This window comes from Rhinopithecus roxellana, chromosome 14 (genome assembly GCF_007565055.1).
Source record: "Rhinopithecus roxellana isolate Shanxi Qingling chromosome 14, ASM756505v1, whole genome shotgun sequence".
In the NCBI taxonomy this organism is placed as follows: domain Eukaryota; kingdom Metazoa; phylum Chordata; class Mammalia; order Primates; family Cercopithecidae; genus Rhinopithecus; species Rhinopithecus roxellana.
The window spans coordinates 25,588,323-25,614,594 of record NC_044562.1 but is presented as its reverse complement, the minus strand read 5'-3'; the positions used below and the strand labels follow the sequence as shown (position 1 = coordinate 25,614,594).

The 26,272-nt window shown below is 43.8% G+C and overlaps 1 protein-coding gene across 1 annotated transcript in view; it reads right to left on the bottom strand.

The window, feature by feature from the left end:
- The window catches only part of AP1S3 (adaptor related protein complex 1 subunit sigma 3), a 76,820-nt gene extending 50,800 nt beyond the window's left edge, over window positions 1-26,020 (bottom strand). Inside the window, exon 1 of the mRNA XM_010356041.2 lies at window positions 25,875-26,020. Within this exon, the coding sequence (XP_010354343.1) occupies window positions 25,875-25,877 (3 nt within the window). The 5' untranslated portion in view covers window positions 25,878-26,020. The remainder of the gene's footprint in view (window positions 1-25,874) is intronic.
- Between the last annotated feature and the right edge of the window lie 252 nt (window positions 26,021-26,272).

Below are 26,272 nucleotides of genomic sequence, written 5' to 3'. Positions count from 1 at the left end.
TTTTGAGACAGAGTCTTGCTCTGTCACCCAGGCTGGAATGTAGTGGTGCAATCTCAGCTCATTGTAACCTCCGCCTCCCAGGTTCAAGCGATTATCCTGCCTCAGCCTCCCGAGCAGCTGGGAATACAGACACATGCCACCGTGCCCAGCTAATTTTTCTATTTTCAGCAGAGACGGGGTTTCACCATATTGGTCAGGCTGGTCTCAAACTCCTAACCTCGTGATCCACCCACCTCGGCCTCCCAAAGTGCTGGGATTACAGGTGTGAGCCACCTTGCCCAGCCTATTTACTTTTTATGTATTGCCATTATTCTACTCTATGATATGAGCTCCATGGAGCAATGATTTTTGTCCCTCACAGTTCTGGGGAGAAGCCTCTACTCAAAGTTACGTGGCTTATTAAACTGTTCAGGACAAGAATAGGGGGATCCTGACCTCAAACACGGTTGTCTTTTGACAAAAGCAAAACACGGCTGAGCCAGTGAAAATTTAGACTAAGTGACTTAATATATGACAGGGGAAAATAAAAAGACACCTGACCCCATGCCCACCCCTCTCTCTTTTGTAATTTTCTTTTTTTTTTTTTTTTTTTTTTTTTTTGAGACAGGGTCTCCATCTATTACCCAGGCTGGAGTGCAGTGGCACAATTACCACTCACTGTAGCCTCAACCTCCTGGGCTCGAGCAATCCTCCCACCTCAGCCTCCCAAGTAGCTGGGACTACAAGCATGCGCCACCAGGCGCCAGACTAATGTTTGTATTTTTTGTAGAGACAGGGTTTTGCCATGTTGCTCAGGCTGGTCTCAAACTCCTGAACTCAAGCAATCCACCCATTCTGACCTTCCAAAGTGCTGGGGTTATAGGCATGAGCCTCAGTGCCCAGCCTTGTAATCTAATTTTCTAAATATATTACTCTTCAGTTTGCACCTGGCCCAGGGAAGCAGTACTATTTCCTTTCTAGAAACAATACACAAAGGTCTATCTACCTGAATGCAAAGATGTGCTGTCCCACTTAAAAAAACAAAAATACTATGCAGAAAATGTTCAACAAATACTGTATGATGAATAGAAAACTCCTAATAAAGTAGGTAGTTATTATTTATATTATAATAAATCATGATGGTATTAAAAGATCCCTCTCTTACAGACTCATTTAGTGTAACATTCTTTTAAGAAGTGCAGCATCTTTTTATTATGGTTTAAATTTTGGCTCCATTATTTTAATTTTCAAATTTAAAAAAATTTTTTGTGATAAAATATACATAACATGAAATTTCCCATCTTTTTTTTTTGTTTGTTTCAATAGCTTTTGAATTACAAGTGGTTTGGGTTACATGAATGAACTGTAGAGTGATGAAGTCTAAGAAATTTACCATCTTAACCATTTTTCTTTTTTTTTTTTTTTTTTTGAGACAGAGTCTTGCTCTGTTGCCCAGGCTGGAGTGCAGTGGCATTATCTCAGCTCACTGCAACCTCTGTCCCTCAGGTTCACACCATTCTCCTGCCTCAGCCTCTCGAGTAGCTGGGATTACAGGCACCCACTACCACGCCCGGCTAATTTTTTTGTATTTTTAGTGAAATATTTGGCCAGGCATGGTGGCTCATGCCCGTAATCCCAACACTTTTGGAGGCTGAGGTGGGTGGATCACCTGAGGTTGGGAGTTCGAGACCAGCCTGGCCAGTATGGCAAAACCCCTGTCTCTACTAAAAATACAAAAAAATTAGCTGGGCGTGGTGGTAGGCACCTGTAATCCCAGCTACTTGGGAGGCTGAAGGTTTTAGGTGTCCTATAATTGTCTTAAGGCCTGCTTATTCTCTGCCTATTTACTATTGAGCTGATAAAATAATAGCCATAGGAAACAATCTGGCACAGTGGCATAAACTGTGGTCAGAAGCCCAGATTTTGCCAAGAACCAGTTCTACATGTTTATGTAAGTTGACCAGCATCTCCAGGGAGATGAACGTGATATGATTTCCAAGGTTCAATTTTAACTATCTGAAGTTAGACCTTTATCTACAAGCCAATGATAACCATATATTCTTCAAAATACTGGAATCCGGAGAGGGATTCTCAGGTCAGTAGTCACAAAGCATTTGTTTTACATACTTCTCAGAAGCCAAATATTACAAAATAACACAAATATCACATTTATTGACCCAAGTCTTCTTCCATTTATGCATGCAGGCATGTAAGCCTTTTTTTTTTTTTTTTTTTTTTTCGAGACAGAGTCTTACTCCATCACCCAGGCTGGAGTGCAGTGGCGCAATCTCAGCTCACTGCAACCTCCACCTCCTGGGTTCAAGTGATTCTCCTGTCTCAGCCTCCCGAGTAGCTGGGATTATAGGCACGCGCCACCACGCCTGGCTAATTTTTGTATTTTTAGTAGAGATGGGGTTTCACCATGTTGGCCAGGCTGGGCTTGAACTCCTGACCTCAGATAATCAGCCCCCCTCAGCCTCCCAAAGTGCTGGGATTACAGGCACCCGCTATCACGTCCAGCTAATGTTTGTACTTTTAGTAGAGATGGGGTTTCACCACGTTGGCCAGCCTGGTCTCAAACTCCTGACCTCAAGTGATCTGCCCGCCTCAGCCTCCCAAAGTGCTGGGATTACAGGTGTGAGCCACCACACCCAGTCAGCATGTGAGCCTTTATAAAACACCAGAGCAGTAAGTTTTGGCTCCCTTTCCTATTCCTTGCTCTTAGAGAAGTGGCTTTTATGTTTTGAGGATTTTTTTCTAAACATGGAAACTCTAGTTCTGAAAAATAAAACTTAATTACGAAGAATAAAATGTAAAATTAGAGCTACTCTGGTTTAAGAGAGTTTGGAAGGTATTCAGAGATTATAAAGCCTGGCCTGAAAAACTACTGCCTTTGAGTGCCACATCTTCCTGTTCAGTAGTAGAGAGAGAGAGAAGGAGTAAATCAGGAATGTGCAGTAAAGTTACAAAAATGAGTAAGGAACTCAAAATTGTCAATAAAAACAATCAAAAATCACTTTTCTTCTATTACTGTTTCATGTATGCCATTTTGTGTGGGGTTTTTTGTTCTTTTTTAATTTGAGATAGACTCCTGTTCTGTCGCCCAGGCTGGACTGAGGTGGCATGATCTCAGCTCACTGCAGCCTCCATCTCCCAGACTCAAGTGATTGTCCTGCCTTAGCCTCCCAAGTAGCTAGAATTACAGGCGTGTGCCACCATGCCCAGCTTTTGTATTTTACAATTAAAACTTTTTGTATTTTCAATAGAGAAGAGTTTTTGTCATGTTGGCCAGGCTGGTCTCGAATTCCTGACCTCAAGTGATCTACCCCACTCAGCCTCCCAAAGTGCTGGGATTACAGGAGTGAGCCACCATGCCCGGCCCACATGTGCCAGTTTGAAACCTTAGTGAGCAATTTTCCTATGAATTTCAAAGTGTGCCTTTGAAGTTTACGCCTGGAGATGGTGTTCAGCTTCTCCGTGCCAAATAATATTAATTTACTGCTGTTGTACATTATTTGGAATATCATTTACTACATGTCACATCTTGTGCTAAGTATTTTACCTCAATCCCCACAACAAACACATGAGGATAACAATTATTTTCCATCTTTTAAAATGTGGTAACTGAGGATTAGAAAGATTAAGTAATTTGCCCAAGGTCATACAGCTATAAGTGGTAGAACTGGGCTTAGAAATCAGGCAGGCTGGCGGCAGATCCCCAACTCTGAATATTCTTACCAACTATAGCCCAGTTTGGAGAACATAGCTAAGCTAAATACACTCTGACACAGCCCTCTATCCCTTCATAAGACATTTTCTAAAAGGTGAACACCAATGTATGGGATCGCAAAGACAAACAAATCATCCTCAGAATAGAAGGTAGTTCCTTGAGTGAAAGAGGTAAGAAGGGAGGGGCAGCCCTCACATCCACAAAGGGTCCCACACTTAGAATCATGGTCTTATTTAGGCTGTCACAGAGAAACCCCAATGAGGCCAAAAGACAGAGACGTCCTTCATACATCAATAAGCACATGTCCTACTCCCAGCCCAAGCTCCTGGCATGCACAGAGAGTGGGCCCATGCATCTTTATAAATCCTTAAAACATTCTGCAGAAGGCAGAAGGAAATGTATTTTATAAATGACACATTCATTACCTTGTTAAGCATAAGCCCTTAAAATGTGCCGCCAACTAGCATCTGATGTGCTCCAATATTTATGACCTTGTTTCCACACTACCCTCATTTTTTCACATACCAGTGGCTTCAGAAAATGGAAGTGGCAGGAGCTTTCCAACCCTGAAAGACCCTGACCTTCTGTGACTCTGGGAAAAAGACTTCACGAAGCAAGTAAGAGAAAAAAACAGTGGGAAGAGCCTCAGTGGATACCGCTGGCATCACTGGATATCTCGCACTCTGTTCTTTGTTTTCTGTGTTAACAATGGGACGTGGCTGTTCTCTGCCTTTCACGTTCTGTTCTGCCCCATCTAGTTCACAGCCGGCAGCCTCAGCAGAGACCATGTCCACTATAAGAAGTTTAATAAAAGCGGCAAAAATGGCAAGGGGTTGGCCTTTCTGCTCCTCAGGCATCACCTAATTCTGAAATCAAATGTACTTGAAAGGTAACATTTAGACCATTCCTGGCCCTCCAGGACAAAGTAATCAGGGACTTGAACATGGGGTTAGTTTTCCAAAGACCCTAACAAACTTCACAAACGAAATTCTCACTGGTCACATGAACCTCCACTATTTGCAAAACATTCTCATTTCAAATATAGAACTCTTAGTTACACTTCAATCAAAATGAGGTTTGTACATTAAACTAAAAAATATGACAGGTGTTCTAAAACTACACAGGAGATTTCAGGCTGACAATAAGAACTAAGATTCAATTTTTATTTACTTTTTTTTTTTTTTTTAATTTGAAACAGGGTCTTACTCTGTCACCCAGGCTGCTGTACAGTGGCACGATCACAGCTCACTGCAGCCTCAACCTCCTGGGCTCAGGAGATCCTCCTGCCTTAGCCTCCCAAGTAGTTGTGACCACAGGTACACACTACCACTCCGGGCTAATTCTTTTATCTGTAGAGAGGGGTGTACCACTATGTTGCCAGGCTGGTCTTGAACTCCTGGGCTCAAGCGATTTTCCTGGCTTGGCCTCTCAAAGTGTTGGGATTATAGGCATGAGCCAGCGCACCTGGCCCCAATCTTTATTTTAAATAAATGTGATTTAGTATTTCACTTAGACTTTCAATTCATTTTACCAATGGGGTGACAGAGTTAGCAAAACAATATCACTGATTCTGAAAATAAATGTCAATGTGCCATAAACCATGTTGGAAAATCTTTGAGTACTTTTTGGTATCAAACTAAGAACATAGTCATCAGTTCTCCTTGCTTGGTAAATTTTAGTCATGGGCTGCAGTCTATAACACATCTTTGAGATGCAGAGTATGAAGGAGCTAATGCTGGCAGAAACCAACCAGGGTTGATTTTGGATGCAATCCAAGGAAAGCAGAAAGATCAGGTTAATTAATTCCAGTCAGCCCTAAGTAATGATTCTTTAGGGTCTGACCCAACTCTCAAAACAAAAATCACTTTCCCTCCCAGGTTTACGAGCCACCTTCAAATTCCTGAGGACTGTGGTACTAACCAACCTAAAATGAATGCATGCATAGATGTGTAAAGCCAACCAAACTTGTGAACCCTGAAAAACTAAGGTAATCGGTCCTAGTTTCCTAATAAATATAAAAGTGTTTTAATTCTGCAGCAAATAATCCGAACATATAAACTGTTCTTATGCATACAGTACTCTGGATTCCACAGAATATAATACAGTTTTTAAGTCCTCACTTAACTTCAGCAATAGGCTCTTGAAAACTGAAACTTTAAGCAAAACAACATACTATGTAACAAAACTAGTTTTACCACAGGCTAATTGACAGAAACAAGAGTCAGGGACAGGCAGTGGCACAGGCCTCTGATACTAGCATTATGGGAGACCAAGGCAGGAAGTCGGCTGGAGCCCAGGAGTTCGAGACCAGCCTGGGCAATACAGTGAAACCGCATCTGTACAAAAAACACAAAAATTAGCTGGGTATGGTGGCATATGCCTGTGGTCCCAGCTACTCAGGAGGCCGAAGTGGGAGGATCACTTGAGCCTGGGAGGCTGAGGCTGCAGTGAGCCGTGATCATGCCACTACGCTCCAGCCTGGGCAATAAGGGAAGGCCTCTTAAAAAAAGAGAATCAAGTTCCTTTTTTCAAGTTCCTATGGCATACAGCGTATCATTTTGCTTAAAGAACCCATCAACAGTGTTAAGTGAAGACTTACTGTACTACTTTATCACCAGTTGGGTTAATTGGTTAAATGAGGAATGCAATGTAATTTATTTGATGATAAACCTCTATGACAGATAGTGGGCAGTTATTCCTTCCTGCCTTCTCCATGCTTCTGAAAAAACGACTTCAACTGGTCACTTGTCAAAAACAAATGAAGAGATCAAATGGTCTTTTTAAGCAAAGCCAGGTTTCCAAGCCATGAACACATAGCTTTGCTAAGAGAAGCATGAAATATGAGTAGCCACAAACCATAACAATCACGAGAACCAACAGCAAGGAAAAGAAAGTATTCACAGGAGACTATGGATAGGGTCCCATAATACCTATGTCAACGACTGAGCTCAAAGGCTAGTAAGTGGCAGAGAGAGAGATTCTAAGAAGATCAGTCTGACACCAAAGCCTGAGGTCTTCCTGGCATCCACGACTCAATCCTCCCTGCAATCAATGCCGTTTTCACATATGTGCAGTGTCAATGGGACTGCTGTTTACCAATATGAGGCTTTTGAGTCTATGTTAAATAGATCCATAACACCAGAGTCAACATATTACAGACTGCGCATAAAAGATGACAGACCATAACTTGGCAATTAAAATAAAATAGCCCAGTCTAGGTGCAGTGGCTCATGCCTGTAATCCCAGCACTTTGGGAGGCCAAGGCAGGTGGATCTCTTGAAGTCAGGAGTTCAACACCAGCCTAGCCACCATGTTGAAACCCTGTCTTTACTAAAAATACAAATATTAGCTGAGCGTGGTGGCACATGTCTGTAATCCCAGCTATGTGGGAGGCTGAGGCAGGAGAATCGCTTGAACCTAGGAGACGGAGGCTGCAGTGAGCCGAGCTTGTGCCACTGCACTCCAGCCTTGACAACAGAACGAGACAACTCCGTCTCAATAAAATAAAATAGCCTGTAGGCAATAAAATTAGCCCTCTGTATGAGAGGTGGTCCAGTCAACATGACCACAGCATAATGTTAGTAAGACATGGCTGGATGACAACCAAAAGTCAACCTGGCTCCAGGGTCTGCCTGAAGAAAGATGTGTTAACAGTAATGGTCTGCTTAGAGTCCTGGAAAAAGAAAACAATTTGAGGGTCAGGCGTGGTGGTTCACACCTGTAATCCCAGCACTTTGGGAGGCCAAGGCAGGCAGATCACCTGAGGTCGGGAGTTCGGGACAAGCCTGACCAACATGAAGAAACCCCGTCTCTACTAAAAATACAAAATTAGCCAGGCATGGTGGTGCATGCCTGTAATACCAACTACTAGGGAGGCTGAGGCAGGAGAATTGCTTGAACCCAGGAGGTGGAGGTTGCAGTGAGCCAAGATCACTCCATTGCACTCCAGCCTAGGTGACAGAGCGAGACTCCGTCTTAAAAAAAAAAAAAAGAAAGAAAGAAAACAATTTGGAAGCGTTTGGGACCACATCTCTGGGGAAAGACGTCCTGTCCGGCTTCTCTGAGTATCCGCTGCTGATTTATTGAACTGGAATGCAGATAGATACAGCAGCTATGAGTTGAAGAACATCAGAGACTATTTGGCCCACTAATTCTTTACTACTCTGATTCTAAGCTCTCCCAAAAAATTTTCTGATCATCATCTAACTTCCCAGGAGACTTTTTTCCAAAAAGAGACAAATATGCTGACCAAATAACAAGAACATGGTATTCTACATGACAATTACATTTATCAATAAAAATGACCTACTGCATGGCAGGCATGATGTTGGGCACTTTTATGTACATTATATTGTTTAAGCCTCAAATCTAGGCAATGCGTCATATTGAAGACAAAAAAGATTAAGTTGTTGACAGTTGAAAGACTTTCCCAGAGTTGTCAAAATATAAGTGGCAGGGTAGGTATCAAATGCAGCTTGGATTCTATACCTCTATAAAAAATGTCCAGCTAGGCGCAATTCATTCACTCCTGTAATCCCAGCACTATTGGAAGCCAAAGTAGGTGGATCCCTTGAGCTTACGAGTTTGAGACCAGCCTGGGCAACATAGCAAAATCCAGTCTCTACTAAAAATACAAAAATAAGCTGGGCATCATGGTGTGCGCCTGTAGTCCCAGCTGCTTGGGAGGCTGAGGCAGGAGAATCACTTTAGTCCAGGAGGCAGAGGTTGCAGTGAGCCGAGATTGAGCCACTGCACTCCAGCCTGGGCAACAGAGCGAGAGTGAGACTCCATCTCCAAAAAAAAAAAAGTCCTAGGTTCCAAGATAATCTGGAAGGAAAAGGAGTGTCTGTAGGCATCCTGGAAGTATATGAAAAATTTTGGAATTATAAGCAATGCTCTTGGGAAAAGACCCAGAAACGTTAGCAAATTTTCTTTTTCTTTTTCTTTCCTTTTTTTTTTTTTTTTTTTTTTTTTTGAGATGGTATCTTGCTCTGTCACCCAGGCAGGAGTGCAGTGGTGTAATCTCAACTCACTGCAACCCCCACCTCCTGGGTTCAAGCTATTCTCCTGCCTCAGCCTCCTGACTAGCTGGGATTACAGGCATGCGCCACCACACCCAGATAATTTTTGTGTTTTTAGTAGAGATGGGGTCTCACCATGTTGGCCAGTCTGGTCTCAAACTCCTGACCTCAAGTGATCTGCCCACCTTGGCCTCCCAAAGTGCTGGGATTACAGGCATAAGCCACTGCACCAGGCCAAATTTTCAAAGTTGTTCTTATACCAGAAATCCTTGAGGACCACTGGCTGCTTTAAAGATGACATCACTTAATGATTATAGATTTAAGCTTCAGGCATGGGGAAATAATTTAATACTATTTTAATTGCCATTAAAGTAACTGCAGGGCTAATTACCTGATAGTGAACCAGGCTTCATGCTCAAATCCCACTACGTATTTTTTCAGGGCCTTTTTCTACACTTATCATGTGATGTGACTGAGGGTGAGTAGTGAAATGAATATGGCATTTGTTCTCTACTTGGTGACTTCCATCTCCCTACATGAAAGTAGTAAGTAGTACAGTGAGTGCCAGAACTACACCCATCCCTGGACTGTTTTGGTGTCATAGCGATCAGCTACGTGCAGAGAGCTTTAACATCTTCAATTTTAAACACTGGCTTTTTGTTTATTTTTAATCTACCTGCCAAGTAGCTGAATTGCATAAAGCTTTTTGGAGGGAGAATGCAACAGATATTTTCAGGTTCCTTTTGCTGGAAATAATTTTTCTTTACATCACTCATCAGAGAAAAAGCACACTGTTTGCTCACTTCTTCCACTTGCCAAATATTTTAATTCATTCTTTTAAAATGCAGAAATCTAACCCAATTTTAGCAATGTGTAGCTACAGAAATAAACTATAAAGTCATTGGCATCCATAAATAACCGGCAGTTGGCAATAAAACTGACATTTAATTATATATCTTTCAAGGGTGTTACAAAAATACTGCTTCAAGATGCTTTGTGTAAAAAAAAAAAAATTAAAGTCCTACTATCTTTGTGATTATCTAATTTCACAGTTAACCAAAAAAAGAATTTTGCATCATTTTTGGCCATTTTTGCTCAAAGTCCTAAATTCTTAGTTTCTATAGTCAAGACTCTAGTAGAGAATATAATTCTAAATTAGTAGTATATTATAGAAGCACTCATGTTACAAACATTTGCTATAAACACAGTGATTATTGCTAAGTTAGTTACCTTAAATTTTCTGCTTTTTCAACTTTTGCTGATAAAATACTATTATATTCACTGGTTATAAAAAATGAGTTCAGGAAAAATGGGATTTAAAAGATAGTTATGTTAAAAAAAATCGTAATGTAACACTTGCTAGAAAGATTTAGTGTGGCCTTTAAAATATCAGTGTTTTGACCCTGAAACTGATTTATGTGTAAAAGAGATTGCAACAATGCAAATTTTATTGGCATAATGTTTGTAAACTAATTGCTCCAGAATTCGTTTCTATCATGATTTAAAGGCACTTTGATGTCAATTTTGCTAATAAATCAGACAAGTCTATTATTTCAAGGAAGCTCACTTTTAAAAGGTTTTTTTCTCAGACTGAAAGACATTTATCTTGCAACCGATGTAAGAAAAAGGTCTTTTTCCCAGTGATTCACACAAGGGACCAGAGTTGAAGTTTTCACATTTAGGTCCATTACATTTTAAAATGTTTTATTCTTAAATATACTTAATGGTTTGGAACTTAATATGCATCGACTGACATATAGCTGTTCAATAAATATTTATTGCCTGAATATATTTTTTTCAAAATGTCCAAGGCAAAGATGAGTTCAAGTTTTTCTGAGGTACGGGGTGTGCTTGTTTAACTCATCTTATATATCAGAAAATGAACATAAAACTTTAAACTTCACTTTAATACTTTAAATCAGTAACATCTATATGGGTACATACTATCCCTATCATCCAAAAAAGTCACAGAAAGGCAAGAATTTCAGTTTAAGTGTTTGTCCCAAGCAACACCGATTACTTTACTTGTATTCTATATACCCAGGAAATGATGATTCAGTGATTCCAAACTAGGGGAAAAAAAAAAAAAAAAAAAAAAAAAAAAAAAAGCCAGACCTTCCTTGACTGCCCTCCAGACAAATGACAAGGAGAAAATTTCCTTTGCAAAGCAACATCCTCCACCAAATGACTCCATTTTTTCTCCGGGACTAGATGACTGACGTTTTGGGGATATGTGTGTGTTTCCCAAACTCGTTCCCATGCGCAGCCAAACCAATCTGCTTTGCAAACTTGAAACACACCTTGCTGGAACCACTCTCACTGCCCCAGCTCCTCCTTCCCCATCATGCCTGAAATACGCTTCTCACTAATCCAAGTCTCTAACATACTTTCAGGGTCCTCTCAAAGCACATAGTTCCCCACGCACCATGAGCCTCCCAACCATACCTTCACCTTCCATGCTGTTGAGAGAAACCCTCTATTTAGAACAACATCCAAGCTGCTCTAGGTATGCATGCCTTCCCTCCCTGGAGCAGAAGCATAATCAGTTTTGTTAACATTGTCTATCTATCTATCTATCTATCTATCTATCTATCTATCTATGGCAGAATCTCTCACTGCTGCCCAGGCTGGAGTGTGCAGTGGCACCATCTCAGCTCACTGCAACCTCCAGCTCCCGGATTCAAGCGATTTTCTTGCCTTAGCCTCCCAAATAGCTGGGATTACAGGCACCTGCCACCACACCCAGCTAATTTTTTGTATTTTTAGTAGAGACGGGGTTTCACTATGTTGACCAGGCTGGTCTTGAACTCCTGACTTCATGATCCACCTGCCTCGGCCCCCCAAAGCGCTGGGATTACAGGCGTGAGCCACTGCAGCCAGCCAGTTTTGTTAACTTTTTATGTCTTAATAATGTCCCAATTCTGGTAGGTATTCAATAAATATATGCCTAAAGCAAAATAGTAGTGCTGTGCTGCTTCTCCACTTGATCTGATTGAAGCCAAAACTGTGCTTACTATAGCAGCTAGACACACAGAGATCCACGAGCAATGCAAGATTCGTGAGCAATGCAGCCACGTGCCTCCTGTGTGCGTGGCTGTTGGCCCCTCCAGCCGGTTGTGGACATAAAAACCCCTATCCTCCAGCCACACTTGGATGAGCCTGGCTCCTGGGCAACAGCAACACATGGACATATGCTTAACAACTGAGCATCAGGCTAGCCTTGCTTTGGATTCTGACATACTCGGAAAATAACGTACATTATGTTCATAGAGGCATATTCATATTTTCTTGTAGCTGATAACAGACTGAGAGCCAGAAAGGGTTTTTAAGATTGTATCTCAGGCCCAAGTTCTCATTTGACAACCGAGGACAGGCCCCAGAGAAGGTAGACATCGCGGGGAGGTCACAGTTATCGGCACAGCCGAGTCGAGAAACAAAGCCCCTCATCGTCCAGTCCAGTAATCCTTCCAAGCAATATGGTCCTCTGCCTTTCTCATGGTGTTTGTCTTAAGCTGCTATCAAAATCAACTCCTGGCCAGGCACAGTGGCTCATGCCTGTAATCCCAGCACTTTAGGAGGCTGAGATTGGAGGACTGCTTGAGCCTAGGCATTCGAGACCAGCCTGGGCAATATAGTGAGACCTTGTCTCTACAAAAAATAGAAAAAATGAGCTTGGCATGGTATCACGACCTGTAGTCCCAGCTACTCGGGAGACTGAGGCAAGAGGATTGCTGAGCCCAGGGTGTAGTGAGCCATGATCACTCCACTGCACTTCAGTCTGAGTGACATAACAAGATCCTGTCTTTAAAAAAATAAAAATAGGCCGGGCACGGTGGCTAATGTCTATAATCCCAGCACTTTGGGAGGCCGAGGCAGGTGGATCACCTGAGGTCAGGAGTTAGAGGCCAACCTGACCAACATGGAGAAACACGTCTTTACTAAAAATACAAAACTAGCCAGGCATGGTGGTGCATGCCTGCAATCCCAGCTACTCAGGAGGCTGAGGCAGGAGAATCGCTTGAACCTGGGAGGCAGAGGTTGCAGTGAGCCGAGATCATGCCATTGCAGTCTAGCCTGGGCAGTAAGAGCGAAACTCAGTCTCAAAAATAAATGAATACATACATATATACATACACACATACATACATAAATATAAAAGTAAAATAAAATAAAATAAACTCCTCTATTACATCAAACTAAAAAGCTTCTGCACAGCAGAGAAAACAACCAACAGAGTGAAGACACAACCTATGGAATGGGAGAAAATATTTGCAATCCATAAATCCAGTAAGGGGTTAATGTCCAAAATACATAAGGAACTCAAACAACTCCATAGGAAAAGAAAAAAAAAAAAAAAAAAAACCCAACTGAAAAAAAAAATGGGCAAAGAACCTACATAGACATTTCTTAAAAAAAAGATATACAGATGGCCAACCAGTATATGGGAAAAAAAATGCTCAGCATCACTAATCATCTGGAAATGCAAATTAAGAGCCACAGTGAAATGCCACCTCACACCTGTTAGAAAGGCTACTACCAAAAAGATGAAAGATAACAAGTGTTAGCAAGGTAGGTTGGAGAAAAGAGATCTTGGTACACTGTTGGTGGGAATGTAAATTAGCACAGCTATTACAGAAAACAGTATCAAGGCCCCCCAAAAAATTAAAAATAGAACTCACATATGATCTAGCAATCGCACTACTGAGTATACATACACCCAAGGGATACGAAATCAGTATTTGGAAGAGATAATCTGCAATCCCAGGTTCATTGCCTCACTCTTCACAATGGCCCAAGATGTAGAATCAACCTAAATGTCCATCAATGGACGGATAAAGAAATTGTGGTATATATTCACAAAGGAATAGTATTTGGCCTTTAGAAAGAAGAAAACCCTGTCATTTGTGAGGACGTGGATGAACCTGGAGAACATTATGTTAAGTGAGATAAGCCAAGCACAGAAAAAGTACCATACGATCACACTTAAATGTGAAATCAAAGAAAGATGAAGTCATAGAAACAGAGAGTAGAATGGTAGTTACCAGGGGCTGGGGGGACAGGGAGGAAATTGGGGAGATATTGGTTAAAGGATACAAACTTTCAGTTAGACAATAGGAGTAAATTCAAGAGGTTTATAATACAACATGGTGACTATAGCTAATAACAATGTACTGTATACTTGAAAATTACTGAGTATATTTTCTGTGTTCTCATCACACACACAATTATAAATAGGTGAGGTCATACCTATGCTAATTAGCTTGATTTAACCATTTTGCAATGTGTATGCATATCAAAACAGCCTGTTGTACAGTGTAAATGTGTTCAATTTTTATTTGTCAATTTTTAAAAACAGATTTACAAAATAAGCTTCCCTTCTCAAAGCACACATTAAAGTGGCAGAGGAAGAGAGCCTGGGAGCAGACATATAGGGGCGTAGAGGGAGATAGTAGATGGTTTGTCGTTGTTTTTGTTTGTTTGTTTGTTGAAACAGGATCTCGCACTAGAGTGCAGTGGTGTGATCATGGCTCACTGCAGCCTCAATTTCCAGGGCTCAATTGATCTTCCCACCTCAGCCTCCTGAGTAGTTGGGACTAGAGGCATGCACCACCACACCCAGACACCCAGCTAACTTCTGCATTTTTTCAGTAAAGATGGGGTTTTGCCATATTGCCCAGGCTGGTCTCAAACTTTTGGGCTTATGCAATCAGCCTGCCTCAAACTTCCAAAGTGCAGGGATTACAGATGTGAGCCACCGGGCCCAGCTATAGATGGTTTTTTAAAGATACACAAAAATATCCAAAAAAGATAAATGAGATAATCCACTCAGAGACAAAAGACATACACAGAGACTCCTAAACAAACCTGCAGTTTCAACAGCATCACACCTTGTGCGGAAGGTAAGGTAAGGTCATCCCCTAAGCCGTGCAGTTGAGTGGCTGAGGCACCTCCTGACTTTGGATAAGCCACAAGCTACTTTTGATTCATTTCCCCAAATTCAAATGGCAGGTGGGTTTTTGTTGTTGTTGTTGTTGTTGTTTTTAGAATCTTGCTCTGTCACCCAGGCTGAAGTGCAGTGGCGTGATCTCGGCTCACTGCAACCTTCTCCTCCCAGGTCCAAGTGATTCTCCTGCCTCAGCCTCCCGAGTGGCTGGGATTACAGGCGCTTGCCACATGCGCGGCTAATTTCTATATTTTCAGTAGAGACAGGGTTTCACCATTTGGCCAGGTTGGTCTTGACCTCAAATCATCCACCCATCTCGGCCTCCCAAAGTGCTGCGATGCAGGCGTAAGACACCACAATTGGCCTAAAAGGAAGGTATTAATATTTTTTTAACTCTAACTTTTTTTTAGGTTTGTCTTTTAGTTATGTGAAAAATTTACACGTGGGAAATGTCACTCCAATAATACTGGATAAATAATTCCTTAGTGGTGTTAACTGGAGGGGAAGAGCTGGGGAGAAAGGGTGGAGATGGGAGTGTCAATAAGAAAACAGTTCCTCACGGGCGACCTTCACCCAGTTCTCCTCCAGCATTTCTATTTCCTCAATAATTATTCCCTTTCTTTATTCTGCTCACTGACCCCTTCCCTCTCACACATATATCCAGACACTCATACACACACTGTTTTCTGAAGAACTGAAGGTGGGGTCATCCCGCCCTTCCAGGCTCAGCCCAAGGCCTGTCTCCCATCTCCTCCTCACTGAATTCCTGCAGTAATTATATAATTTAATGACATACTTCAGAGCTTAATTTTCCACTCTAGATTTGCTATGCATGTAAAAAATTTTGCCCAACAACACAACAAGTATCTTGTAATCAAGAAAGAGATCTTATACTTGTGGGGTTTTTTCCTATTAGTAATAACCACTGCAGTTAAGAACACAAAGATTGCTGGCCACGGTGGCTCAGGCCTGTCATCCCAGCACTTTGGGAGGCCGAGGCAGGCGGATCACCTGAGGTCAGGAGTTTGAGACCAGCCTGGCAAACATGGTGAAACCCCATCTCTACTCAAAATACAAAAATTAGCCAGGCGTGGTGGCGGGCACCTGTAATCCCAGCTACTAGGGAGGTTGAGGTGGGAGAATAACTTGAACCCAGGACCAGAGGTTGCAGTGAGCTGAGATTGTGCCACTGCACTCCAGCCTGGATGTCAGAGCGAGACTCTGTCTCATAAAAAAAAGAACACACAGATGAACAGGTGGGAAATACTCTGAAACAGTATTATTTTTCCATTCATCATTTTTCCCTGACAGAGTAATCAACTTTGAATATATCCCCAACACCTGTCAGTTGTTTAATTTTTTCCTATAGTAAATATGCTGATTGAATTTCTCCTGGAGTCCTTTGAGAAGCAGACTAGTCCTGTGTTGTGTTTCAAGTCATCTAAGGAGAAAAAAGACACTGGAAATAGGGGTCAGAAATTCCAGGAAATTTTCAGTACAACTCTGAAATTGAATAAAACATTAATAACGTGGGGCCAGGCATGGTGGCTTACACCTGTAATCCCAACACTTTGAGAGGCCAAGCGGGGGTGGATCACTTGAGGTCAGGAGTTCGAGACCAGCCTGGCCAACATGGTGAAACCCCATCTCTACTAAAAAGACAAAAATTAGCCGAGGATAGTGGTGTGCGCCTGTAATTCCAGCTAACTGAGAAGCGGAGGCATGAGAATCGCTTGAACCTGGGAGGCAGGGGTTGCAGTGAGCAGAGACTGCACCACTGCACTTCAGCTTGGGTGACAGAGACAGACTCCGTCTCAAAACAAAACAAAACAAAATTAATAACTTAGGACTCTATTCATATTTCAAAGAGATTTTGTTTTTGTTTTTGTTTTTGTTTTAAGACAGGGTCTCACTCTGTTGCCCAGGCTGGAGTGCAGGGGCACAATCTCGGCTCACTGCAACCTCTGCCTTCTGGATTCGAGCAATCTTCCCACCTCAGCCTCCCAAGTAGCTGGGAATACAGGCAAGCACCACCATGCCCAGCTAATTTTGAGATGCTCTTTTTGAACATTGTTCAAGAGGCTATGCTTACTATGCTAAACTCAACACCCTGCATGGTAATGACCACTTAATGGTTATTAAGAACTTTCATTTTCTTCCTACTCAACACTCATTAAAAATCCATCCCCAGGGCCTTTTATACCTTGACAAAGATGACTTCAGTTACAAGCAAAATTTTGTAAGAGGCAAGCAATGGTATATCCATCATACCCTTTCAAAGCTGACCACTAACAAACTTCAAGCATCCGTCTGAGACAAACCTGCCTTATTGTATATTGAAGTCTTGCCCTCTCCCCATAGTTTTTGCAAAAATGGTTGATGTAGACTAGATTATCATGAGACAGAATGGACTTTGAAAGGCAGGACTCTCTTATTAGTGGGCTTAGAATTGAAGACATGACTTCTTAGTAATGAAACTGAAGGTAAGTACTTGTTTACACAACAAAAGAAAAAAGTTCTATACAGACTTCTGAATCATGTTTAAAAAAAAATAGTGATATTACTGTAACCCTTACCTTCCCCCACCTCCCCAGTATCTGCAGTCCATAATTTCGTTTTGTTTTGAGACAGAGTCTCACTTTGTTGCCCAGGCTGGAGTGCAGTGGCACGATCATCTCACTGCAACCTCTACCTCCTAGGTTCAAACTCTTCTCCTGCCTCAGTCTCCGAAGTAACTGAGATTACAGGTGTTTGCCACTATACCCAGCTACATTTTTTTATTTTTAGTACAGACGGGGCTTCACCATCTTGGCAAAGCTGGTCTTGAACTCCTGACCTGGTGATCCACCTGCCTTGGCCTCCCAAAGTGCTGGGATTACAGGCATGAGCCACCACGTCCAGCCAGACCCTGCATTTTCATTTTGCACTGGGCACTGCAAATTACTGAGCCAGTCCTGCCTGTCATGGGGCAGGCATCCAAATTATTTGTCCAATATACCCATGAATGAATTAGTGGAAGCTGCCTTAGAAAACGGGTCAATAAGCCATGACTTACAGACCAAATCTGGCCTTCCACATGTTGTTGTAAATAAAGTTTTATTAAAACACAGCTCCAGCCAAGCACAGTGGCTCATGTCTGTAATCCTAACACTTTGGGAGGCCAAGGCGGGAGGATCACCTGAGGTCAGGAGTTCAAGACCAGCCTGGCCAACATGGCAAAACCCTGTCTCTACTAAAACTACAAAAATTAGCTTGGGAGGCCAAGGTGGGAGGATCACCTAAGGTCGGGAGTTCGAGACCAGCCTGACCAACATGGAGAAACCTCGTCTCTACTAAAAATACAAAATTAGCCCAGCGTAGTGGTGCATTCCTGTAATCCCAGCTACTTGGGAAGCTGAGGCAGGAGAATCACTTAAACCCAGGAGGCGGAGGTTGTGATGAGCCGAGATCATGCCATTGCACTCCAGCCTGGGCAACAAGAGCAAAACTGTCTCAAAAAAAAATTTAAAAATTAGCCGGGTGAGGTGGTGGGCACCTGTAATCCCAGCTACTTGGGAGACTGAGGCAGGAGTATCACTTGAACCCAGGAGGCAGAGGTTGCAGTGAGCTGAGATCACACCACTGTACTCCAGCCTGGGTGACAGAGTGAGACTCCGTCTCAAAAAAAAAAAAACAACACAGCTCCATCCATTTGTGTCTTGTCTGTGGCACTTACACTTTACAACAGAAGAGTTGAGGAATACTGAAAGACTGTAGGGTCCACAAAATCTAAAATATTTACCGTCTGGCCTTTTACAGAGAAAGTTCACTGTCCCCTGCTTTAGTAAATTGTCTCTCCAAATTTTCTATCCAAATAACTGTAACAGCAGGAAAGGCAGGTGGCCTCATGAGACGAGGAGGGTAGCCTAAGCAGTAAGCCATAAACAATATATGTCTTAGGGTTTGTGTGTGTGAATTTTGCATCTGGGAGCCAAATATATTAATATATTAATAGAAAAATATTTTCTCGGCTAGGCACTGTGGATCACACCTATAATCCCAGCACTTTGGGAGGCCGAGGCAGGCAGATCACTTGAGGTCAGGAGTTCAAGACCAGCCTGGCCAACATGGTGAAGCCCTGTCTCTACCAAAAATACAAAAATTAGCCGGGCATGTTGGCATGCACCTGTAGTCCCAGCTACTCAGGAGACTGAGGCAGGAGAATCGCTTGAACCCGGGAGGCGGAGGTTGCAGTGAGCCGAGATTATGCCACTGCGCTCCAGCCTGGGTGACAGAGTGGGACTCCTTCTCAAAAAAAAAAAAAAAAATTCTCATTCTGAACTATGCTCCAGGGATGAGTCGTGTTTATCCTTTGACAACCCCTGTCTACAAGGATGAGTACACAGAAGTTATGGGCACCCCAGTTTGCAAACCATGCCTTCATTCGTCATCTTTGATATCCCTAGTGTAGAAGGAAGTCTCCTGCAGCATATCAGTGTCCACTGAGCTTTGACCCACACCAATCATTTCTTACCAGCCCAGAAAGTCCTGTTACGGAAGATCCAACAAGGACATTAAATACAGAATCTCCTGTGCACTTATTCTCAACTGAATGTACTAGGTTCATGCCCCATCACACTGAAAGACTAATGAGAGATCATATTCTTCCCCAAGCAGTTTCAGAAGCTACTGAGAGGCAGGATTTTCAGAGCCCAGTGATGCCTGTAGGAAAGTTTTTAGAAGTGGGTGTTGGCAGAGGCCAGTTTCCTCATGATGGTCAATAGCATTCTATTTCTAACTTGAATGATTTTCAGTATCCCTTTTTCACTGTTAAAATTTTTAATTTGCCTTATTACTAGCAGTGATACAAGAAATACATTTTTTTTTTTTTTCGTTTTAATAGAGACAGTCTCACTGGTCTCAAACTCCTGGGCTCAAGCAATCCTCCCTCCTCGGTCTCCCAAAGTGCTGGCATGAGCCTCTAACCCTGGGCCCTTTCTCTTTTGGAGACAGGATCTCACTCTGTCACCCAGGCTGGAGTACAGTGGCACAATCACGGCTCCCTGGGACTACATGGGTGCACTACCACGCCCGGCTAATACTTTTTGTATTTTTCGAAGGGATGGGGTTTCGCCATGCTGCCCGGGCTGGTCTCAAACTTCCAGAGTCAAGCAAACCACACACCTTGGCCTCCCAAAGTGTTAAGATTACAGGCGTGAGCCACCGTGCCCGGTCAAGAAATACATTTCCTTAGTCAAGGTGCTGGCTGGATAGTTCCATATGCCACTGAGAGAATTTAGGGGCATTTGCCTCTGACATTTGTGCACATTCTTTCGTATCACAGTTTCTGGGGGAGCTTTCGTATCATAGGTTTAAAGGGAGTTTTCCTGGACACGTCAGGTTAAACAGAGAAAGTATTGGGGAAAACAAGGTATACCAGAAAGGGAGACTGAGAGAGACAAAGGCAGGCCCCAGGGATGAAATGAACCACAGAACCACAGTGAAGTTTCGGGTCTCTGGGAGAACCACTGGCTATTGTAACAAAACAATATCAAAAGAACAATTCATGAAGACATCAAGAAGTACTTATTCTGTCAGCCGGGCATGGTGGCTCATGCCTGTAATTCCAGTGCTTTGGGAGGCCGAGGCGGGCGGATCACCATGTCAGGAGATAGAGACCACCCTGGCTAACACGGTGAAAACCTGTCTCTATTAAAAATACAAAAAATATTAGCCGGGCGTGCGGTAGCGGGAGCCTGTAGTCCCAGCTACTCAGGAGGCTGAGGCAGAAGAATGGTGTGAACCCGGGAGGCGGAGCTTGCAGTGAGCAGAGATGGCACCGCTGCACTCCAGACTGGGCGACAGAGTGAGACTCTGTCTCAAAAAAAAAAAAGGGTACTTATTCTGGGGATTATTTAAGGAGTTGTGTGTGTGTGTGTGTGTGTGTGTGTGTGTGTGTGTGTGTTGGAAAGGGTAGTAGTTTTATCATTATGTCTTAAAATGAAATAATTCACGGGACCCAAAAGGGCAGAGACATCGGTAACACAGTTCAGCAAATACACAGCGTGCTGCTTCCTTACAGCTGTTGTTGGCAAAATGCCACACAAAAGTTATCAGCAGTTGACAATACTCACCACAAAAAAAACACACAAAAAAAATGAGTGATAGAAACTCAGAAGTAACAATCCCGGTGAGGAGTAAATACAAGTCTCACTGGTGTTTTTAGGAGACCTGTGGGAAGGGCCAGTGGAGGTCAGCCCTCTTGGGACAATGGAACACCACAAAGGTCATTTCTCCCCCGATCCCAAAGCCCTCGGCCTTACACTAACTACTGGCCAGCAGCTTAGATCAAGTCTCCGAGGAGGAAAGCGCTCATTAGTGTAACAGATCACTTCACCCTCAAACTGGACCTTAAACTGCCAAAATCATTACATGCTTATTACAATTCATTCAAGCCTCAGACAATAAAATTGATATAGACGGGGAAGGGGGCGTGGCAGGACCTACAGGTTCATAGTTGGGAGTCAGCAAAAGTCACCCTCACCCTCCACACCTCCATGAGACTACAATGAACAGGGATTTTTTTTTTTTTTAGGGGGGAGAAGGGTGTACTCCTACTATTTCAAACTTAAATATATTCTGAATAAAAAATGGCTTTCCAGTTCTGTTTGGTAAGTTCTCTCAAGTCAGATTTTAAATCGTACACCCAAAAAAAAAACCTTGATTTTTTTAGCATAAGTCTATCCTACTTTACATAAATAACACACATTATGAGAACAGAATTTGCAGCACAAAAAGATGGTGATTCACATTCCCAAAGCAATCACCATTTGAGTTTCTTTCAATGGATGGCTCTACTGTTTTGTTCACAACGTGGTTTTGAATCACCTCAACTTTTCAGAAGCACGTGGACTACATACATCAAAGTCCATTGTGTTTTTATTAAAAGTACCGCAAAGCATTTCAACTGTCCCCCTATACACCCCCACAGCTATCTTGTTAAAGGCAAAATAAATACATAAATACATACATTAACAACATAATCCTCCTTCATCTGTTAACGTTGCCAACCATTCAACATACATCCTGCCTCATAAGCCTTTTTAAGCGCCCTGGGCTCTGCCCGTGGGATTCCTGAAGCGTGGTAGCCCTAACACTGTTTTCCAAGGTAGAGATTTCTAAAAGGTGAGATGGAGAAGTACACAACTGCTTCAAACAGTGTGATCCAGATACAAATACAGTCCCAACATGCACCAGATATGAAATCTCTGTGCCAGAAACCAGGGTCACTGGCACCATGGAATCAAGAACCATTTTCTGTGTGTAAAGTACTAGGTGCCTAGATCTACCACTAAGCACCTACCAGTTTCCTAGCATAAGAGTCAGCAAAAGTCAGGAATGAAGCACCAGGAAAGACAGGGAGTTACACAGTGAGCCTCAACAAAGATCTCAGAGCTGCTGGGCAAGGGCCGCCGATTCTTTCTTATGACTTGAAGGTAATAACAGAGAAGAGGTGATGGTTACTGAGCACTTACAACGGCAAAGCTGCTTGAAGCACCTTCACACCCATTCACTCATGGTACCTGTTAAACTTCGGGACAGTGATTATGAAACTTTTTGGATGCCTTTACACTCTTTTTTTTTTCTTTTTTCTTTTTTTTTTTTTTGAAATGGAGTTTTGCTCTTGTTGCCCAGGCTGGAATGTGATGGCGTGATCTTGGCTTACTGCAATCTCCACCTCCCGGGTTCAGGCGATTCTCCTGCCTCAGCCTCCCAAGTAGCTAGGATTACAGGCATGAGCCACCACACCCAGCTAATTTTGGATTTTTAGTAGAGACAGGGTTTCTCCATGTTGGTCAGGCTGGTCTCGAACTCCCGACCTCAGGTGATCCGCCTGCCAATCCCAAAGACCTTTTTGTGTATGTAGGTTATATCCACTGATATTTATTGTATTTGAAATTAAAATGAAAAAATAGATATTAATATATTTTAAAACAATACAGCTTGGGCAACATAGGTAGGCTCCATTCTCTATAAAAAGTAAAAATTCCACTGGACCCAGTTGTTCATGCCTATAATCTCAGCATTTTGGGAGGAAAAGATGGGAAGATTGCATGAGTTCAGGAGTTCAAGACCAGCCCAGGCAACAAAGTAAGATCTAATTTATATAAAAATCAAAAAATTACCCGGGTGTGATGGCACACACCTGTGGTCCCAGTTACATGGAAGGCTGAGGTAGGAGGATGCCTTGAGCCCAGTAGGTTGAGGCTGCAGTGAGCCATGTTCATGCCACTGCACTCTACACTGTGTGACAGAACAAGCCTTGTCTCAAAAATAAAAAATTAGCTGGGCATGGTGGCATGTGCCTATAGTCCCAGTTACTCGGGAAGCTGAGGTAGGAGGGTTGCTGGAGCCAAGGAAGTTCAGTCTGCTGTGAGCTGTGATCACACCACTGCACTCAGCTTGGGTGACACAAAGACCCTGTCTCAAAAATAAATAAAAATAAAAAAACAAGAGTAAATCTATTACACATTAAACATAAATAACGTTTTTATGACCAATAACAATATTTTCCAAAACAAAATAATGGTGAAAAGCATGGCATTGTTTTACAATTTTGCAAATCTCCTTAATATCTAGGCTTATCAAAGACAGTTGGACTTTCCTATCTGCATCTGTGTTCAATCTGTTGTACTATCTCAGCTTATGTAGACGCAAGAAAACTTCACTGTAATCTTCTGAGAATGAGAATGAAATGGGAAAATGAATATCTTAGTATTGTTATGAAAATAGTTTTGACCTTGCAGACCTCCAGTAAAAGTCTTGGGGACTCCTGGGGGTACCCAGGCCATACTTTCAGAACCTCTGCCTTACGAGTTAGGAGATATTATCTCCATTTTTCAAATGGGCAAACTGAGACAGAGAGGTCAAGGAATCATCCAAAGCCACACTGCTAGAATAGCTCAGAGCAGATAAAATGCAATGAGCATAACAGACTTAACCTTGTTTGTTTGTTGCAAGGATTGAATGAGATCGTGAATATAAAGACCAGGACATCCTGCTTGGCTTATCACAAATGCCCAATAATATTAATGTTTCCCCACCAGGTGTGGTGGCTCACGCCTGTGATGCCAGCACTTTGGGAGGCTGACGCAGGTGGATCACGAGGTCAGGAGTTTGAGACCAGCCTGGCCAACATGGCAAAACCCTGTCTCTACTAAAAATACAAAAATTAGCCGGGCATGGTGGCAGGTGCCTGTAATCCCAGCTACTTAGGAGGCTGAGGCAGGAGAATTGTTTGAATTTGGGAGATGGAGGTTGCAGGGAGCCAAGATCACCCCACTGCACTCCAGCCTGGGTGATAGACCAAGACTCCTTCTTGAAGAAAATAATAATAATAATAATGCTTCCCATTTGGCAAAATCTGGTAGAAAAGCTGGAGAAACTTCCCACGTTTCTGATCAACTCATCACACATATGACGCCAGCAAGAAAAAATAAAACTCCACCATAGGTATTTTCCAGAGGAGGAGCTTTTCCTCATAGACAAGACTTTGGCCCATTCCTCAGCACAAAAGCAGCCTTTGATGACTCAGAAAGGCAGGGCCTTATTCCAGCCTCCGTTAGGCAAATGACACTGGTGGACTGGGCATCTGTCACCTTGTTCCTTGGGAAACTTGAGCAAGCCAAGAAAGCTGCTCCATTATTTACAGCATTGTTTTTGCATCACGCTGTATTTACAAGGAACCCTCAACAGACAAAAATGACGCCGCTAGTGTGTGCAGCCAAACCTTTAGCGGGAACCAGCATCTGTGGTCTTGCTGGCCAGGTGCTCAGCTGTCCTTGTTAATCAACTTTCTTAGCCCACGTGGCCCACCCACTCCTGCCTCCGGTGGGCCCACAGGGTGCAGGTCACTCCCCTTCTGTGGATTTGGGAAGTGATCACACACTTGGGGAAGTGGGACTAGTGACTTTCAGACCACCACACTCTCAAAAGGCTGTCCCTAAACAGCAGGCAAGAGCAAGAGGAGCCTGAGCTATCGCTTCCACCCAAGTGCAGTTCACCAGATCTCTCACCAGCAAGGCCGCTGCCGGCCTCAGCTTCCAACCTGACTCCCTATCCCCTGCCCTTACACACCCCAGTCCATTCTCCAACCACAGCCAAAGGGATCTCTTAAAAGTGCACACCAGGCCGGGTGCAGTGGCTCACGCCTGTAATCCCAGCACTTTGGGAGGCCGAGGCAGGCGGATCACCTGAGGTCAGGAGTTCGAGACCAGCCTGGCCAACATGGTGAAACCCCTGTCTCTACTAAAAATACAAAAATTAGCCGGGTGTGGTGGCGCACACCTGTAATCCCAGTTACTCGGGAGGCTGAGGCAGGAGAATCGCTTGAACCCAGGAGGCAGACATTGCAGTTAGCCCAGCTCACACCACTGCACTGCAGCCTGAGTGACAGAGTGAGATCCGTCTCAAAAAAAAAAAAAAAAAAAAAAAAAAAAAAAAAAAAAAAAAAAGTGCACAACGGGTAAGGTCAGTTCTCTTGCTAAAACGTTCCCAAGGTTTCCCCTACTCAGTTGGAACCAAAACCAAACTCCTTATTTTTGGCCTATAAGAACCCGCTTCACCTGGCACATGCCCACCTCTCCTGCCACAAACAAGGCCTTCTCTCCCCCCACCCCCCGCTTTGCTCTCTCTAATCCACCTGTAGCGCCCCTCCAGGGCCTCCAGCAGCTAGAATGTCATGTCCTTGAAGAGGCTTTGCCAAATCAAAAATTGCCACTCCACCAGGTTGTATTTGAACTTCAGGGCGCTTCTTACTATAGAAGTTCTCTTCATTTTACTTGTATATTACATGTTTCCCTCCCTCCGCATACCCCTCCTAGAAGATAAGCTTCCTGGAGAGCAGGGGCTCCGCCTAGTCCCCCGCGACATCCCCGCGCCCAGCTCCGAGCCCGGCACAGACTAAGTACTCGGCCAACGCGGATCGAATGAATGAATGGAACCGCCGCGCCGCGTTGCCTCAGGAATCCCGGGCAAGCGATCCTGGCGCGCCCGCACCGTCCCGGGCGGCGGGTCCACCGGGGCGCACGCTTCGGGGTACCGGGCAGGACTCGGCCCGCACCCCCACCCGGCCGCGCGTCCGGCCCGGACGCTCCAGGTGCCTCCCCGGAGCGCAAGCGCCCCCACCGCCTACCCGGGCCGGCGGTTCCCCGGCACTCACCATGGTAGCTGCGCGGCCGCCGTCCCCGCCTTGCGAGCAAAGAGGGCTGGAGAAGCGAGGGCGAGAGGCGAGCGCAAGAGCCGGTGCGGCTGACAGGTGAGGCGCCCGGCTTAGACCATGGCTGCTTCCCACAATGCCCTCGCGCTGAAAGTTTTCAGACTCCTCCCAGCGCGGCTGCCCCCTCCCCGCCCGCTCCTCCCCGCTGCCTCCTCCCTGCGCACTCCTCCCCGCTCCCCCCGCCTTCTCCTCATCTTCTTTCTTCCTTTCGCCTTCCTCCCCGCTTCTCCTTCTCCTCCTCCCTCCTTTCTGCCTCTCCTCTGTACCCCCTCCCCGCCCCCGCCTCGGCCGCAGTTGCTCCCGCCCAGCGCGGCCGCACCTGGGGAGAACGCACCTGCGCG